Raw genomic sequence first — 19936 nt, forward strand, 5'->3', positions numbered from 1 at the left:
TGCTTGTAGTATCGATTTGTCCCTGTATTGCTTCATGCGGTGGTGTTCTCGCACGCGAACGTTCCCCATAGTAAACAGAAAACGTTCTCGAGAACGGCACAACTAAAGTAGACACACTAAGCTCTCTGTGGATCTACCGGAGGGTGCACCGTGATCCGCTTCATCTTCATGAATAGGTCTTGAACATGAACCCCCAAGGAAAAGAGCAGTCTACGCTCTAATCACAGAACGTAAGATGTTGAGGAAGATTCAGGGAGTGGTCAAAAGACACGATGGCAGTTGGAGGGCCCAAAATGTGTCGGAGGCCAAGACTCATTTTTGATCATCGCGCGAGTCAAGTATAGAAGTATGTTATCAAACAAAATCGCTGATATTCCCGCTAAATCGTATTGCTTATACCTTCACGTTATGATCGTGACATGTTCTTATTGGATGCACTCGTTTGTACAAACTGGACACGGAGCCTTTATGAGCAGAGACAACTCGTACCGATTTAAATTCCAATTTGTATTGAGCAAGCATTTTTGCCGATCGGTTGAGGAAAGCAATATCTTTGTGGTCATTTTGTTGAGTATATTTGTATGAAATACTTTTCAATTCTCTGAGGAATAATATTTGTTTGCTGGGTATGTTTTGTAAATAATACCTATACATATTTATTTATGAGATATCATAATACTGTTGTCGTCAAGCTCACCATACTTATTAACCTATCGAATGAGCTAATGCTTTTACGGATACTGGAAAGCTATATGTAAACATACTACATACCTATACGAGGCCTGGACGTTAGTGAGATGACGATATGAGTTGTGCTGGTGTCCGACTTTATTACCTGCATGTAAATGAGTTTCACATGATTATCCACCTGGTTTCTTGAGCTTAATAGTCGCCTCCAAACCTCCCCTTATAGCGACCCCTTTCTTCACACAAAGTTTACCTTAAGTTCATATTAGCCTCACTGGTTCACTCTGAGTACTGATAACGTTGGTCACAATCTACTAGAGACACATCATTATTCTAATAACACCATAAGAACGTCCTTAACTTGATGTAAAAGTAAATATCACTCCGCCGTAGATTTGTTCGCACACAACCTCCTTTTTCCTACTGTCGTTCTCATTCTACCCTCTCAACTTCAGCCAAAAAATCCCCATAACCTAGAAGCGGTTACTTAACTTAAACGTGACTACTAGCGCCATCTACTCCATGACGTTGGCAAATATTAGCCGGTTCGCAATACGTTCGCGATAACTGTCAGTAAAAAATACACGATTCGTTCAATAAGTTAGATCCTGTACATGTTTTCATGTGATCTTGACCAAATCGTAGGTATTTGTAGTCCTACTGCCTTCTCTGGTTGCGTCCTCTATTTACTAAACCGTACCCTAGTGTAAATTTATTCGATAGCGTGACGTGACATACGCGTTTGCGTTAAGTCTCATTTTGTATGGAATTTAGAAACAGCGCGCCAAGCGGAACGTTTTGGAAACTTAAAATCCCATACGAAATGAGACTTAACGCAAACGCGTACGTCATCGTCACGTCTCGCTATCGAATAAATTTACACAAGGGGTACCGTTCTCTTCATTGTCATTCAATACTTGGAAAAAAAACGCTGGCTGTTAATCGATTCAATAGAATATGCCAATGAATACGAACTATTATTTTGATTGCATTGACCGAACGGCGTTAAAAAAAAACTAGAATGAACGAATATACCAGCTGCATTTCAAAAAAGGCTTAGCTGACTGAACTTTTTCGATTATCAGCAAATTGACTCGTCAGTCGCACGCTGGAAACAAAATCATCTGGACCTTGTTTCCATGCATGCATTTATCTATCAAAATATTATTAAAAACGTATTAAATGCGTGCTCCTGCTTTCTCCAAAGTTACTTCACAAGCGTGTGAAAGTAACGCAGAGATTCAAATTGGATTTGTTTTATAGGTATTTGGATTTAGGTTTTTTGAATACGGGTCGCCGATATGCCGTCACGAGATTGCAAGTTATTTGTGTATTAACAGGCCAATACACTCTGCTTTTAGAGTGTATTGGCCTGTTAATTTGAAAGGCTGTTGGGATTTTGGGAACATACGTTTTTATTTATGAATAAGGATGTGTTTTGCTCGTTCTGCCCATCTGCGATAATGATTGTGTTGGTGGATTAAAAATATCGCTATAAGCACAAAATGAAGCTGACTTGGGTCATTTGAAAATGATAACTCGACTTCGCATATGCCTAACAAATGTCCGGTCACTCCGGAACACTACGAATAATAACAGGGTGTAATGATTATATTTCCATTTTTAATTATTTATTTCAAAAGACAACAATGATCCATAATGGTTAGTAACATTTGACCGATTTGGCCTAGTGGGTAGTGACCCTGCCTACGAAGCTGATGGTCTCGGGTTCAAATCCTGGTAAGGGCATGTATTCGTTGTGTGATGATATTTGTTCCTGAGTCTTGGGTGTTTTCTATGTATTTATAAATATTTATATATTATATAATATATCGTTGTCTAAGTACCCTCAACACAAGCCTTATTGAGCTTACTGTGGGACTTAGTCAATTTGTGTAATAATGTCCTATAATATTTATTTATTTAAGGTTTAAAACTAAGTGTTAGTAGAACAAATACAAAAAGACAAAAAGAAAAGCGAAAAGTACAAAAGTAAAGTAAAGTAAAGTTATAGTAGAAAGTAGTACGTTATTCAATGAGTAAATTTACATTAATATATTTTTTTTATAATATTAAAATATTAAGGATCAACGACCTCGTACATTTAGTACGGCGTTCGTTTAATCGTTATTGTGTACTGCGGTAGCATCATGTTTCATTTTTATCTCTTGTCACTATGCCTGTCACTTTCGCGCTTACATACTAGTTAGAACGTGACAGCCATGGTGACAAATGATAAGAGCCGATCATCTTAGCCCTACAGAACTTGTTTATATGATTAATCTCTAATAATAATTATACCCCGTCGGTGGAAATATTTCCCTATAGTTTTACTTTAAAAAATTGATGTCTTATTATATATTATATAAAAAAATATAAAAACAACTTGCTCAATCATGAGAATGGTTGCTCAAATGATTTTCTATTTTTTTTGTGTCGGGTTGGCATTTATAAATGTACGCGGTTATACTTAGGTCGTCTTCATCGGTTGGTTGACATGTTGTTCCTCGCTCACAGATACAGCTGAAAATAAAAAGTGGATAATCAAATTAAGGTAGGTACCTAAATGTGGGAAAGACGGGCATACTACGAGTAATTTACGTCTTCGTTTAGACAATAAGAAATGCAGTACTTTGCTCTTTCTGCTGTACCTAACCTACCGATTGACATGCACTGAGAGCTAGCCCGAGAAAATGGTATAGGTATGATAAAAAGAGCAACGAAACTAATCTTGTTTGTTTTGTATACTAACAGCTAGCAGCTGTTCATCGGTAGAAGTCAGAGTGATAAGCCAGCAAAACTTTTCAGTTGCAAAAAAGAATGGAAAAATACTTTTTCTGTCCTCCGGGCGGAAAGCGTCAACTTTGCTCCCGCTGCGCTAAACGAAGTTGCCGCTTTCCGCCTCCGTCGAGCAGAAAAATAGTATGCACACCACGGGAGGAAACGTAGGACATTCCATCCCGCGTGTTTGCCACCCTCGCCTTCGGCTCGGGTAACAATTTTACACGCGGCACGTAATTTCCTACTTTTCCTCCCTTGGGACACAAATAACTATTTTTACCTCCACCGATGATACCATATTTTATGCAAAATAAAGATATCTTGATTTTGATCAGCTACCAGGCGCCGGGATCCAGTAATAAGTATAGTAGGTACCTATACCTAGCATTAGCAAACTAGATGTCTAGCTTCGTTGGTCTCACGATCATATAATCCGGGGCTAGATCTTCGTCTATCAGTAGGTAAGTAACGTGTACGAACGCAAAAGAAGCGACAAAAGAGTTTGTAGTCAGTCTTAGGGCCTACGCTAGCTGACGCTGACGCCCGCCGCGTGCGCACGCACGCGGGTGCTATTTGTAGGTGAAATCCGCCGTACGCTCATACTATTTTTCGTTAACCCGCTCGTCCGCTCCGTGCACCCGCGTCAGCTACCGTAGGCCCTTATGTAGATAACTTTGGGGGCGATTTTCCAATTTCGAGCGCTTGATTTCGTCACTCGAAAATCTGTGGAAAACGTGGTGTGCTGCTTGGAGGATTTAACTGGAGACGCCTTGTTTGTAATTTTCTGTACAAAACAGCTGTCGTTTTTTGCGGTGGAGCGGCACGTCAAATGTATTTGTAAGTAACGTCATATCAGAGGTTTTCGACAGAGGGGTGAGCTCTTAAAGGCGATTCCGGTTGTTAAATCCAAGGTATTGACCACTCAATTCTATTAGTAGAATTTAAATGCGTAGTAGTGGATATATTATTAAAGGAAGAACACGAAATCGAGCGATCGATATTCAAAAATCGGCCCCCTTGTCTTCCCTTGCTACCATCAACTTCTATGCGAACGAAGAGTCGGAAAGATACCAGTAGACAGGTAAGTACTTACACATGTGTGAAATTGTATTCAATTTTTCTAGTCCATTGTTCGTAAACAGACCACATACAAGGTGTATTTCGTCCGCAAATTTGAATTTGCTGTTCCTCTGATGTATCTGAATATGCGGCGCGCTGTAAGTTATGAAATAAAGTATTTTCAACGACAACAACTATCAAATTAATAGCCCAAACCTACACCAAGAACCAAGACCATGTTTAGGCAGTAATATCTGAAAGACCAAGTTTTGCTCAAATGCGCGTTTTCCCAGACGTTAAGACCTAGCTAGATCGATTTTTCGCCCCCGAAAACCCCCATATAGAAAATTTCATCGAAATCGTTGGAGCCGTTTCCGAGATCCCTTATCAATCGCTGTCCCGGACACATATCTATATATTGCTCGTTAAAAAGATAAAATATCTGGGAGACCGACCTTTGCTAGGAAAACATAAAAAACTCACAAATGCGCGTTTTCCAGAGATAAGACCTACTAGATCGATTTTTCGCCCCAGAAAACCCACATATAGCAAATTTCATCGAAATCGTTAGAGCCGCTTCCGAGATCCCCGATATATACCTATATAATACACAATAATTACTCGTTTAAGGCCCATTTGCACCATCGCACTACCCCGGGATTAACCGGTTAAACCTGGAGTTACCATGGTTAGCAGTACAATTTTAACTGAGTTAACAGTTTAACCGGTTAACGCCGGGTTAGTGAGTTGGTGCAAGTGGGCCTAAACGTATAAGTCACAACCAAAAAGATAGGCAGGTATTCTTAATTTAACGAAAACTTACCTTCTGACGTGGCAGGCTCAAGGAAAGAGCACAAATACTCAAAATTAATAGCAACACTAACTTCATGTTTACAACAAAACAACTCTTTGGTACTGTTATATACGTAGGCGATGCAGGTACGAAGTAAATCTACCCAGCCGTTAAGCCGAAGTCGCGAATAAGAATGAGCAATTTTACTAATAAGTAGAAGCATTTTAGGTAGGTACGTATCAGTACGTACAATAACAGGATACAATAATGATAAGTTACGATTTGGCCATTCCCGGCCGTTATATGAGTCATCTCGAGGGTTAATGGTAGGTATCGTTCGGTTACAGACTACACCAGAGTCATTATACTGCTTCAGTACTTATAGCAGCGCAACAATACTGCCGCAGATGTCAAAATTGATGTCGCTGCCTGGATTTTGCGGCAGCAATGCAGTCGGCAGTAATTTATTTTATTTATTTCCCACACCTACAACTATTTTTACAGATACAAAACCTAAGACAATAGTGTAATTACTTATGAAAATAAATTAAGGCCTAAATTAAGGTACAGTCAGCGTCAAATACTTTGTAGCAGTCAAAGTGGCCAAATAGTTCGGTACACCATACTAAATATATGGTGTACCGAACTATTTGGCTACTTTGGTTGCTACAAAGTATTTGACGCTGACTGTACAAACATTATTGATACTGAATAACTTTGTAATCCATCAACTACACATAATGTTTGGCAAAATAAATGATTTACTTTACTTTACTTTACTATGTATAAAACTACAATGTAGAGTATCTCATTCAATCTATACGATAATATATACAATGCTGACTTTGTGAGTTCATTTGGATAACATGGGAATAGGTCAATATTCTCCGCCATTACGTTGAGGGTCCACTTGGTCCGCACAGTGCGCGCCAGCCGGTCTGGCCGAGCAGATTGGTGCGCCTGCACGGCTCGGCCAGCAGTCGCGACTGACGCTGGCGCCACACATACCCATCGGGCACGTCGCGCTGTAATACTGCTGCAGTATTAGCGCAACAGCTGGTATAGTCTAAATCCGAAGCGTACCTTAACGTTTACATACCTATCATCCCGAGCCGCTTCTTAGAAGGTAGGTATTTTTGTAACGGATCTAAAACTAAATCACCATATCAGTGGAAAGGCCTTTGCTTTTTACAGACAACAAGGAAAAGGCCGTATGCAGCGAAAATCACCTATTATGAACAGAAACCCCATCTACTTAGTGATAACCGATGATGAGTGCAGCCCTACAATCGGTATTGGATATGGACACATTACTATAGCGCGGCAAGGACTGATCGATGTGCATCGCGGCAATGGCGGCGCCGTAGTGGAGTTCCCAAGTTATGTCTGTTTTTATTGTGTTAAATCCTTTTTATTTATTTATTTATTTCTTTAACAATAATATATTGTGTTAGAAAACTTACGAACTAATTACATACTTATAATTTAATTAAACTAAGAAGTGAGTGGACATGTCAGCAAATAAATAAATTTTCTATGATTAAATTAAACATATAATTCATAAGTGAAATGTACAAATGAAATAAAATAATGTCAAAATAAAATAAAAAGTTAAAAAATCATGATCAGTAATTACAATTAAATAAATATTTGAAAACATGTCAATCCATACAAAACAAATACATAACTAAAAAACAAAATATAACTTAATTATCAGGGGTCGGACAAAAAGTGCGGATGACGTCAAACCACTTACAGGATGATTTCAAATAGTATTTTTGATTTTCATAAACAATTATCACTTATCATTTATCAACCTCTTTATTAAACGATATCGCCACTTGAAATGAGTAAGTACGTTTTTGACTGACACATTGTCAATCAGATGAACAATAAATTGACTTCGTTATTGTTTAGCTATTGTATCTTCTCGATTATATTTAGCTAAAATTTATATTTACTAATGTATAAGAAAACGCTCTAAAATGTCATCTTTACTCGAATATTGTGGCAATCCCACAGACTTGTTCTAACTAATTTCAAATAATTATACCTTATGGTAACAAGTTTCGTGAAATTTATTTTATTCACTACATCACCCTACCACCTGTATTATTAATTCCATGGATTTATTTACGATTATTTTGTTACTTCATTTATACTACTTTGTTACTACATGTCACACGGAAGTTTAAATACAACCTCAAACATCATCCTGTGTGCAAGATTACGTCATTTTTACGTCATCCGCACTTTTTGTCCGACCCCTGTTAATTATTTACAGCGCACATCTCAGAATTAAATAGATTCATTATTGTATTGGAAAAACTCTTCAACTGAATAAAAACATTGAGGTGTGTGTAGTAGTGTAAGATATAGATATACATAAGTTGACGATGTACGTTGAGTTAGTTACAATACAGACGCTCGCGAGTAAGCACTTGTGTTTGATTACACCTCTCAGTCCCATACATGCCACATGGCGACCGTGACAGGACCTTTTAAAGTGATTGAGGACGATGGAGTAAATGTTAAGTTAGAAATAGATGGTAAGATCGATCTTGTTCATAAAAATAGGACTAAGATTTTTAATCAGTGACTCATGTGTCACTGCCTTTGCTAGCAAAAATTACCTCTATTTATTTTTAAATGTGAATGGGTTCGAAACAGCTTCGAGTTCTATGGGTAGCATATTAAAAACTTTGATAGCCTGGTACCGAGCACAGTACTCAGTGACTTTTAGCTTTGGTGTAAAGGGACGGTTCAGGTTTTTGATCGTCGTTGCCAGTCTTATCGCCTGAGCCTCTACAGTTTCACTACTTGCCAGCGATTTTACTAAGTCCGTACAAAGTATCATAATATATTTGATGATGATACTTTGTTTAACATTAGTTATCATGTTTTACTTTCTAGAGTCATAATTATGTTACATAAATACCAGCTGTCTTGACTTTTTCCCACGGGACAGGACAACTATCTTGGGGTGTTCAGCAACCTAATACCGAGACTTGGCTTTAAAGTGATTAGGCGGGTCCACACAGAGCGAACATACGCGCGAGGCAATTTCCTCGCGCACAAAACGGCCGAGGCACGTCTACACTGGCCGTTTTGTGCGTGAGGAAATTGCCTCGCGCTTATGCTCGCTCTGTGTGGACCCGCGTATTGATTGATTGATTTATTTATTTCATTGATAAAAATGTTTACATGACATTACTTGAACCAATGCGTCACGAAACTTAGACTTCTTCTTCTTTATTTGCCCTGCCCTAACGGACGTCGGCGACCACCTTTGCCATCTTTCTTCTGCTCTTGGCCATTCTTGCCAGTATGGCTGCGTTATTCACGTTCGTCCATTTCTTAATATTGTCAAGCCAGATGAACCTCCTTCTTCCCCTTCCCCTCTTGCCATCAATTTTTCCTTCCAATATTAGTTGTAGTATATTATATTTGTCATTTCTGTATATATGTCCAAAATAAGATATTTTCCTTTTTTTCACCGTAACCAAAACCTCCAACTTTTTCTCCATTCTTTTTAGTACTTCCACATTCGTAACTCTATCGGTCCAGGATATTTTTAGCATACGCCTATATAGCCACATTTCGAATTTAATGATATCCAGATTTAATGTGTTTTTAACTATAGAGACTATACATCTCTATTGTATTGTATTAATTATTTATTTTAAGATTATTATTATGTAATGTTTACCCAGGTATTGGCTGTTGTATTTATAAATGTTGTTATGTATTTTTCATGTCACTATATGATGTTACTATAAATGTTGTATTGACTTGTAAAAGAGCCCTTGAGGCCTACTTGCAGAATAAATTTTTGAATTTTGAATTTGAATTTTTGAATTTTGAATTTTTGAATTTTGAATGCGTCTATTTTCTTTTCCATCGCTTTATTCAAAACTAAACTTAGACTAACAGCAACAATAATTATAAGTATTAACAATGATATAAACAATAATAGCATATACAACATAATAGCATAATAATATAATAGCATATTGACAATTTAAACAGTTGAGCATCTATCATCTATCGCCTCACAGAATCTCAAGCATTCACTATACACTGCCGCCTATCGCCACGCAAATAATTCGCGTTCAGGCGTCGACGCCAGGAGCGCATTGAGCAGTGAAAGGTCAAGTTGGAAGGTCAAGGTCAAAGAGCAGTCGACGTGTCAACCAATTTATATAAAATAAAACTCAAATTACAATACAAAATTTATTGACTAATAATTATAATTAGGCTCGGGCGGGTGATGCGGGAACGGCGGGTGTCCGAAGGGCGGCGGGCCGCGCGGCGGGAACTGCGGGCGGAAGGAGGGCGGCGGCGCGCGCCACGGCGGCGGCCGCGCGCCCGGCGGCGGCGGCCCGAAGCCCGCCGGCCCGAACGGCGGCGGCGGGAAGTGGTGGAACGGCGGCGGGCCCGGCGGCGGCGGCGGACCTGGACCACATCTCATTACAAATATTTCATTCTTTAATAGGGTTCTGATGATATTATACAGAATAGACAAATAATTTCAATTTCAATTGTTTTATTTGTATCGAATCTAGGAAAATTAGTGTTAGTACTCTTAGTACAGTACAGAGAATCTTAAAAAATAAATTGGAAATAAGAGGTTATACACTTTGTTTTCAAATTGTAACTATATTAAGTATAATTTTTTTTAAGTATTTTTTCATAAGTACCTATATTATAGGGTTGGCAATTATACACCGTGTTTTTATTGAATTCCGTTAATTTCGGGGTATCGGTAAGAACGTTAAGGGAAACTAAATGGCATAGTTATATAAAAGTTTTTTTTTTATAAAAAGTAATTAAATGTTGCATATAGCGTTGTAGTAACACGGGCATTACATTTAACTCAACCAAAGAATTGAAAACTGTGACATATCAATGTTATTTCGAACATCAATCGTCCGAGATAGTATTTACGATTAGTAGCAAATGTATTATCTCATACTAAATACGAATCAATATGTAAACAGGCCCTAAGGCCGTATTGATTAGTGTACACGCTCGTAAGGGCCTTATAAGATAAAAATTAAATATTGATTATCTCCGAAATGGAGTAAATTAGAATACCGGTGTCTTTGAGAAAGTTACTTAATTTAAGCTCAGGGATGCACCCTAGAAATAAAAGGAAATAAATAAAAAAACACGGTGTATGCGGAAGAAAATTACCAAATGTCTACCTCTAGCAGCAAGCATTTTTTTCTCAAATGTTTGTGTTGCTTAACACGCGTTATTTACTCGATTAATTTTAAGAAACAGTGACAGACTTATTTCTGTGGGGCTATCTAAAATGACGTGCCTATGCTGACAAGCTGATGAAATTTAAACAGTTAAAATCGACCATCCAACACAAATTTACTAAGGTAGCTTCGAAAATGTGCACAAATATGCTGAAAATTGCGATGATAAAGGCTCACATTTGCCTGCTCTTAGTGGTGGACATTTATCAGACATTATGTTCGACATGTAATAATATATATTTAGAACAATACTTATTAATCTTTGAACTTAATATAGTTAACATTTGAAAGCGAAATGTATCCTTCTTATTTGCCCATCCTGTATATCTGCGGTGCCATTTCTAATGCGCACCATGGCTGTTTCACATACTGCTTAATTCATTTTTATATTGAGATCTTACAGGGAGCTTTCGTTTAGTGTGTCAGCAATTTTGTCAAAAAGGTTTGGATTACATTTCACAAAGACATATCCAGGATATATAGACGGGGTTAGGATATGTTGTGATCTAAAGTACATATAAGTATCTATCATTTTTCGAAGAGGGGAAACGAATAATGCTATCGCGTGGAAACCGCCGGTCGTCCTGTACACTCTTGGCAACGGTCCGTCCTAAGAGAGTTACGAGCGGTCGGGTTGAGCTGGAGCGAGGCCAGAAGACGAGCTGAAGATAGGAAGGCGTGGCGCGAGCTTGTGAAGGCCCTTTGCACCTCTGGGGTGCTTTAGGACAACAACAACATCATTTTTAGGTTACCTGGAGGCGCCATTGGCGGCGGCGGCGGCGCGGCCATCGGTAACGGCGGCGGCGGTCTTTGCAAAGGTGGCCCCGGCGGTGGCATCGGCGACGGCGGCGGCGGCGGCGCCATGAGCACGGGGCCCATGAGCGTGGGCGGCGCGTCCGCGAACAGCTGGTGCGGCCGGTCGGCGTGCGACAGCGGGTTCTGGGCGGCGAGTAACCTGAAATGTAAAGGGATATAATTAAACGGACAAGTGCGAGTCGGACTCGCCCACCGAGGGTTCCGTACCCAAAGGGTAAAACGGGACCCTATTACCAAGACTCTGCTGTCCGTCGGTCTGTCACCAGGCTGTATCTCATGAACCGTGATAACTAGACAGTTGAAATTTTCACACATGATGTATTTCTGTTGCGGCTATAACAACAAATACTAAAAAACCGGATATGCGGTCATGCGGCCCAAAATAGATATTACACACACAACGTTTACAAAAAGCATAACGCAGAGGTCGGTAATACGCGGGTCTTTGGATCTGCAGTTACGGCTTTTCAAGACATCCAAATAATAATCACTAGTCCGTGGCAAATGATGAATAGAATAGAATAGAAATCATCGTCATTTGCCGTAATATTGCACTTTTTTGTCGTGTACAGATTAGAGGAATTAGAAACCTTACCTACCTTACCTTTTAGAATAAATGCGGGATGGATGAAATGGCGACAGGTCTCTGGAACAACTTGCGATCCACGAATGCCCCTTAAACTTAAGGGGAAAATCTACAGGACGATCGTGAGACCTGTTGTAATGTATGGATCAGAATGCTGGGCGACGAAAGTGACGGATGAAAGAAGAGTGCACGCAGCGGAAATGAGAATGTTGAGATGGATGTGTGGAGTGACGAGAAAGGATCGAATTAAGAATGAGTATATAAGGGGAAGTTTGAAAGTAGCACCGGTAGCGGAGAAGATAAGGAGTGGTAGGTTAGCGTGGTATGGGCATTTAATGAGGAGGGATGAATGCCATATAGGAAAAAGAATGTTAGGAATGAATGTTGATGGACGGAGAGCGGATGGTAGACCCAAAAAAACGATGGATGGATTGTGTGAAAGAGGATATGAGAAAGAAAGGAGTGAGTGCTGAGGTGACGAAAGATAGAGGAGAATGGAAGAGAAGAACATGTTGTGCCGACCCCACATAACGTGGGATAAGGGCAGGAGGAAGAAGACCTACCTTACCTTACCTTTTGGATCGTAGAATCGTAGATTATTAAACCCGATGATTCTACTGCGGTTGACTCTTCTCTTGTTTTCAAAATGGAATATTCACCTTTTGGAACACCAATGTAAACCGGCTCGAACACTTAGAGGTGTTTTTATGAAGAAAGGAAATATAAAAAAATTCACCACCACAAGCAAACACACCTTTTGGATCATCAGTCCAGTTACTCTCAACAACTAGAGCTCCCAAAGCTTTTTCGGCTTTTTTTTTTAATCTTACTGTCACTTTTTGCTTTGGTACATGCTTTTTCTATCCGAGACACTAGAATTACAGTTTAAATTTGGCCCATTTACTAAAAAATCATCAGCCTTTGGACCAATTCTTGTATCAAAATGACAGATCAGTATGAAAATTTGGGGCCATCAAATAAGATCTAAAAAATCACTCTAGCAGATGCTAACTCGCTCGACTTGCGATCTGACTCATAGTCATGCTCCACTGTTCCCCGGAGTCATTTTTACAGGTCTATATAAGAAATTTGGATATGTTTAACATTTTTAAGTTGATTAATCTTACCTCTCAGCGGCCGAGCCGTGCCTTTCGCCTTTGACATCCTTTTTGAACGCGTACGACACAGATATAGGTCTGTTGCAGAGGTACTGGTTGTTCATGGCCTCTATAGCCGCGTCGGAGGCCTCGAATGATGCGAAGTTTATGAACGCGAACGCTTTTGAGTTGCCCGTCTCTGGGTCGCGCATCACCTGAAACATATTTTAACATTTATTATAAACTATAATAAAATTTACTTATATACTGTAATAAAATATAAGTAGTAGGTGACATAGCTCAAACAGATTTTAATAACCGGCCAAGAGCATGTCGGGCCACGCTCAGTGTAGGGTTCCGTAGTTACTCTTCCGTCACAATAAGCTAAACTGGAGCTTAAAGTATAGTAAATTGTTAACCAAGGGATGAAACGGTACCTTTCACCCGAGTTAAACAAATAGGCAAATTTTCATAATCAGTACCTAATTAAATTAAGTCTTTTTACTATGAAGGGAAAACTTTTTGCGATAACTCAAAAACAGCTAAACTGATCATATCTGCTATAGTTTTCATTTAATGTCTTTCTTAAGCTCTACTTCCACGATTTTTTAAATATTTTTTTGACCTATGGTTCAAAAGTTAGAGGGGGGGGGGACACATTTTTTTTTTTCTTTCGGAGCGATTATCTCCGAATATATTCACATTATCAAAAAATGTTTCTTAAAAACCCGTATTAGTTTTGAAAGACCTTTCCAACGATACCCCACACTCTAGGGTTGAAACGAAAAAAAAATTTCACCCCCACTTTACGTGTAGGGGAGGTACCCTAAAAAAAAAAAATTTTTTAGATTTTATTGTACGACTTTGTCGGCTTTATTGATTTATATATCCATGCCAAATTTCAGCTTTCTAGCACTAACGACCACGGAGCAAAGCCTCGGACAGACAGACAGACAGACAGACAGACAGACAGACAGACAGACGGACATGGCGAAACTATAAGGGTTCCGTTTTATGCCATTTGGCTACGGAACCTTAAAAAGGGACTGGGCTTGACGAAAATGGGTGTAATTTTAAGGCCATTCATTACAATGGAACTTTGACAGGTTAGGCATCGAAGGCACAGATCTATTCGGCATTCGGCAACTGCTATTAAATTAATCAAATTAAATATTTTTAAACATAAACAAACATATTAAATTATTAACGGCAGTATTTTTAAAGTAAAACTCATTTACACTACGTGGTTTCTATGAATTCGCGACATAATATCCATAACTTGACGACCGGTCTGGCCTAGTGGGTAGTGACCCTGCCTACGAAGCCGATGGTCCCGGGTTCAAATCCTGGTAAGGGCATTTATTCGTGTGATGAGCATGGATATTTGTTCCTGAGTCATGGGTGTTTTCTATGTATTTAAGTATTTATAAATATTTATATATTATATATATCGTTGTCTAAGTACCCTCAACACAAGCCTTATTGAGCTTACTGTGGGACTTAGTCAATTTGTGTAATAATGTCCTATAAAAAAAAAAAAAAATAAATAAATAAAAAAAACTCCCGCGGGAACAATATAGGCCTTTGTCCTTCAGTACACCTGCTTGAAATAAGATGTCTTTCAAGCAAGTGTGATGAAAAAATATTTTTACAGAAGGAAGAATATATCTGCCTACGAACCTAAAGTATAATAAGCAGACAATACCTTTGGCGTTTGTAGAATGACCCCAAAAGCAGAGAAGGTGTCATAGAGCAATTTCTCATCGACCTCCGGGTCTAAGTTACCGATGAACACATTGGCGCCCACATCAAGGTTCTTCTGATGTGCAGATGCTTTATTTACTCTGACTGGCTTGCCATAGAGTTTTATCATGTTCATAACCTGTAAAAAAAAAATTGGATAATGTCTTTGAAAACTGGCTAGCTCTCCAGATTGTTTGGCATGAGGTGGGTCCACACAGAGCAAGCATACGCGCGAGGCAATTTCCTCACGCACAAACCAGCCAGTGTAGACGTGTCTCGGCCGAGGCGACGCGCTCAAGCGTAGAAAACGCGCGCGCCTATTTTCAAACTGAAAGGCCGCTTAAGTCTTCCAGAGTAGTATTTATTCATTATTATTATTCGTAAAGTTTTATTTGTTCCACAGTCAGATAGTTGTTATTTTTATTTTTTATTTCTTTAACTTTGTTTTGGGGCTGACTGCAGATCCCATCTGCTGGGTGAAAGCCTCCTCACTTTTTCTCCACTCATCCCTGTCTTGGGCTTTTAGTATTTATTCATAATAGAGTATTTATTAAACAGCAAACCTCTGTTAAATTCTGTCCCTTTCTAATCAACACAAATGTCCAAATGACAGAGAAGGACGAATGATAATATTTTTAGAAAACTGATTTAATCCTTATTCCAATCCCAAGCGATCATCATCATCATCATTGACCACATCGTCTATTGCAGACAATTGTTGCAGCAAGAAAAAAGTAAGAAAGAGTACCTTGATGGCATAGTCAGCATCTTCCTCGCCCATAAACTCCACGAAGCCATATCCTTGATGTGTCTGTGTGACGCGGTCTTTGGGCATGTGCACGTTCACTGGAACACATGAAAATAGGGTCATATATTCATTTAGGTGGGGTACTTGCACTACATAAAGAGCTAAGTTTTGCTAGACTTTCCATAGGACCTATTGTTGTCAAAGTAGACCTTATTTGCACAAAATAGGTCAATTAACAATTTCTTCATAACTATTTTTTAATGAGTGTTTATACCCCATTTCATTTACCATAGCGATTCCATTTGAAACTGCACAAAGAGAACCATAATGTTGATCTATTGTTTAACAATTGCCTTACGAGCTCTGCTCTTCAAAGCCAGCGTGTGATTAAATAATAACACAAAAGGATCAATACTGGACTGTGAAATGTAAGACACGATGCCACAAAAATAGTTTGCCAGGTACCTTTTGTTATCACTACTTGTATTGTTTACGCCTAATGACCATCTCAAGTGGAATCCTGCCATGGTATATAAAATGGGGTTTACCTATGAATTAAAATTATTCACATCTTTAGACTAAAAATGTACATACAGTAAGTAGCTAATACCCACTTAGGGTGGCATGTATTGCAACCCAATGAGGTACAGAACATTACGGCCCAAAGAATCTGGAATTTCCTGGATTCAACGGGCATCAGTAATGAACTTAAAAGGGCTGTCACAATAGATCAATGCCTGGTTGACATGGCACTCAAAGGCCCACAAACTCCAATAATAATAAATAATAAAGTAGCTAATAAATAAAATACATTAAGGACTATTTCCATATTAGACTAAATGTAGTAAGCCTTGTTAACTCCTTGTATGATAAATTAGCAGATCTGTATGCATATAATGGTTATTCCTCAGAATTGTATACCTAACTTTATCTTCAGCATTTCATTGGCACTGGTGCCACTAATATAGTAGCAAATTATCAAATTGAAGTATTCAAAGTACTCACCAACGGGCCCTGACTGAACGAAGAGCTCCCACAGTAAGCTCTCAGAGACCCTATCATCGAGTCCTCCAACGTATATTGTTGCATCTGAAATAATAAAAAGTTGTCAAGTAAACCTTATTTAAGACGTCATGTGGGCTTGTTTTGAAGTGTATCCTCGGTGCCTAAACATAATGTAAAAGATGAAATTCGCCCGAAATAACCAATTAGCCAAATTTTTATGCCTAAAGTAGCATACAAACATAACCTAAATGAATCTGTAATTAAGGCCACCGGTTTGTAATTTTCACAAATCTATTGTAAAGAAATGTAAAGTTTTACTAATAATTAGCGTGCTTACCTTGGTTTCTTTCTGCAATAGGCCCTGCTGCCATTTTATTATGACATTAAAATTGGCGTCTGATGCAGTGCAGCCGCTATGCAGCCGCCATACAGCGCGATGACGTGCGTGACGTTTATTTGACGTTTGCCATGGAGTTACAAAGCGCCCTCCGCTTTACCTTTTTTTTACATACTAAATTGAACCTAATCACTGAGTCAGAAAGGTGTTCGTAGTCGTACCAGACTAGAGAAAACGGTCCACTTGAGATAGCAAAAGTGAGGTGCAGTATCTCACTCGCACATGTTGCCAATGTTAAAAAGACACCATTGTGGTAGTATTTATATCAAATATATCAAAATACTACTGAAATTAGATACCTTCTCTACTATTTTAGTGGTATATTCAAAGTACAGATATCATGGTCTGATATCTTTTAACTAATTTGTAAATAATTGAGATGCTAATATTATTAACTGATTAAAATAAGCATGTGCACAACAACAAGTACGTGAATGGCGGCGCTTAGCATTTATTTGCAAAATAAATAAATAAAATGTGTAAAAAAATGTTGTGTGACAGGTTATAGGAAGGGTAGGAATGAAAGTTATGCTGATAGTGCTAATATCTTTTCACATGTAAGCCACTATTATTCAATTTTACGATGAAAATACAAGACAATATTTTCAAACTCATTATGATATTTGCACGATGTGAATCGGCTTTACGCAATTCTCAATGCGTACTTAAAAGTAAGTTTATCTAAACAAGTGTTTTATTTCAGCATGTTTATTTTGGTGGAATGAGAGCTATTACAGAATAAATAATTAACAAAATTTAAATCCAAAATCTATCAACATTCACATTTTATACATATTTTATTACTGAAATCGTTATTCAAACTATTTATATAATTACACATAACCGATTATATATAGGTTGGACACACATTTCCGTCAGTAGAAAAAGGTGGTTCTCACACTCATACCTGAGGACCTACCGCGGACCACGTTCGACGTGTTGCCTCTCTGTCGCTCTTGTAAATTCGTTCGTAAGTGTGATAGGGAGGCAACACGTCGAACGTGCTTCGCGGTAGGCCGTCTGTTTTCTTGACAGACGTTACGACGACCTTCGACCATGGTCAGTAGGCCGACACTCCTTCTTTTCTCAGCTCCGTTTGGCTCAGCATTGCTCCGAGCAATTATTAGGGTTGGCATAACTTGACGTGCCTTTTTGTGCACGACCACTGATGATATAATGGCTTGAATTTTGACAACCTTAAATAGCCGACCCGAAAGGGATAGTGTAACAGCTATTAGAATGACTGAATAAAGTTGTGTGGAACGTTTTACACAAGAGACAAAAACTATATTCCGCCCTGACTCCTGAGCATAAGTCACCCAACCATATGACTTATGGTCACCCTAATTAGAACGAGATGCAAGGCGCCACTTTGACTTTTCATGTGTACACACTTTTTTGATCAATGTACACTATCCGGCTTATTCTCTAAGTCCGTGACGTTTGCTTTTTTTACAAAAATGAAACGTTCAGAAATTTATATATTTAATTTAAAAAAATGAAAATGAAAATAAATATTACAATTCTTATTAATTTTACCAGAATTTGGATAGCACAGGATGGAAGATATAATTTTTATTTAAAAATACTAAAAATGTATTATTTTTTCAAATAATTGTATAACAACTTGCAGGATTTAACAATGTACCACTGACCATTTTTACTTTTTAATCCATTGACTTTCTGTTCATAACTTGTTTACATTTTGGCGCAATCTGGCCAATCTGTGCATTGATTAAGCCGTCTGTGGCTCGAGCAGACGTTTTTGTTCGTAAGTACATAATAAAACTGTCGTTGGTACTTTTCCGCCACAACAAATATAAAAAACGTAAACAAACAATTCTAAGTAAAATGCAGAGTGCTTCGGATGTGATCTCGTCGTTATTTTGGTTTAAAGACGAGGATCACGATGAACAAAAAGACCCTGATATCATAGAACAATTTGTGCAATACGTTGAAGATTTTAGTTCTCAATACGGAAGTGAAATCAGTGTATCGTATACCGCTTTCAACCTTCGTGGTCCACCGTCAAACTTTCCTGATTATGGCGACTATCCTCAAGCTTTTGTGATGGTAAGTTCTTCAAATCAAGTTATAAAAACGAAAACTTTCCAACTTTTAATTGTTGCTTTTCTGCAATTTTTCTGTTCTCGCTTCTCATAATTACACACGGGCAGTCCAGTTATGTAGAAAATGCGATAACGTGCCGAATCTCACAATTGCGTTTCCGTCTGAAAATATAAATGAAACAGAAGTATTAAGTTTTTGTTTTGAAAAAAAAAAGACATTTCTTAGTTTCATAATAATATTTCTACACGTGTACGAGTTGAATTTGAACTATTCTTGCGATTTAAATGATTTCAAAAGTTGCAAGGTTTAGTAAAAAACTTAAAAAATAGCAAAGTAACTATTTTATACTAAAATATAATAATTTCAAAAAATATTTATATCAAATTGTATGTGTTTTGTTTCAAACAAATGTATTGTTTCGGAATCAGAGAACTTACGGCACCTGGTGGGAAGAAGCACCATCAGCTCAGGAAGACTACATGCCGCAAAACAATCGGAGCATTCCGAGCCAGGATTTTGTTGGTTAGTATTATTAAGGAAATTTCATTAATATGCCAATACTTAGTAATAAAGGAAAAGTGGAATACTGACTGTCTCAGACCAGACTTGGACTGGCGACTGCAGAATACTCTGTCAATATACTAACTGAGCGACAAAGACTTTCCCCTTTTACTGAGAATATTTCCACCATATGCGCCTTAGGGACTGCTTTTTTCCACTTTTCCTTTATTTCTCACCATTTTGGTATTGTTTACAGATGTTTATGTTTCATTCATTATTATTTACTTTCAACGCTTGCAGCTGGTTTCATTGCTTGACAGAATTAGATTTTGTACAAGTGTTAAACATTTATTTTTGTTAAATTATATTCTTAATTAAACATTTCT

At 38.2% G+C, this 19936-nt stretch overlaps 2 protein-coding genes across 2 annotated transcripts in view; one reads left to right on the forward strand and one right to left on the reverse strand.

The window, feature by feature from the left end:
- Nucleotides 1-9539: 9539 nt before the first annotated feature.
- On the reverse strand, nucleotides 9540-17047 carry LOC133523974 (splicing factor 3B subunit 4). The gene is made up of 7 exons (XM_061859713.1): nucleotides 16920-17047; nucleotides 16583-16666; nucleotides 15578-15675; nucleotides 14792-14968; nucleotides 13117-13301; nucleotides 11340-11542; nucleotides 9540-9775 (listed from the first exon to the last, which is right to left on the reverse strand). Exons 1-7 carry the CDS (start codon nucleotides 16951-16953, stop codon nucleotides 9561-9563), a joined length of 996 nt encoding a protein of 331 aa, XP_061715697.1. The 5' UTR covers nucleotides 16954-17047; the 3' UTR covers nucleotides 9540-9560.
- Nucleotides 17048-18613: 1566 nt separating this feature from the next.
- LOC133523993 (F-box/LRR-repeat protein 4) overlaps nucleotides 18614-19936 on the forward strand; it is a 52505-nt gene continuing 51182 nt past the window's right edge. Inside the window, exons 1-2 of the mRNA XM_061859750.1 lie at nucleotides 18614-19052; nucleotides 19478-19571. Of these exons, the coding sequence (XP_061715734.1) occupies nucleotides 18831-19052; nucleotides 19478-19571 (316 nt within the window). The 5' untranslated portion in view covers nucleotides 18614-18830. The remainder of the gene's footprint in view (nucleotides 19053-19477; nucleotides 19572-19936) is intronic.

The sequence above is a fragment of the Cydia pomonella genome, chromosome 13 (assembly GCF_033807575.1).
Source record: "Cydia pomonella isolate Wapato2018A chromosome 13, ilCydPomo1, whole genome shotgun sequence".
In the NCBI taxonomy this organism is placed as follows: Eukaryota; Metazoa; Arthropoda; class Insecta; order Lepidoptera; family Tortricidae; genus Cydia; species Cydia pomonella.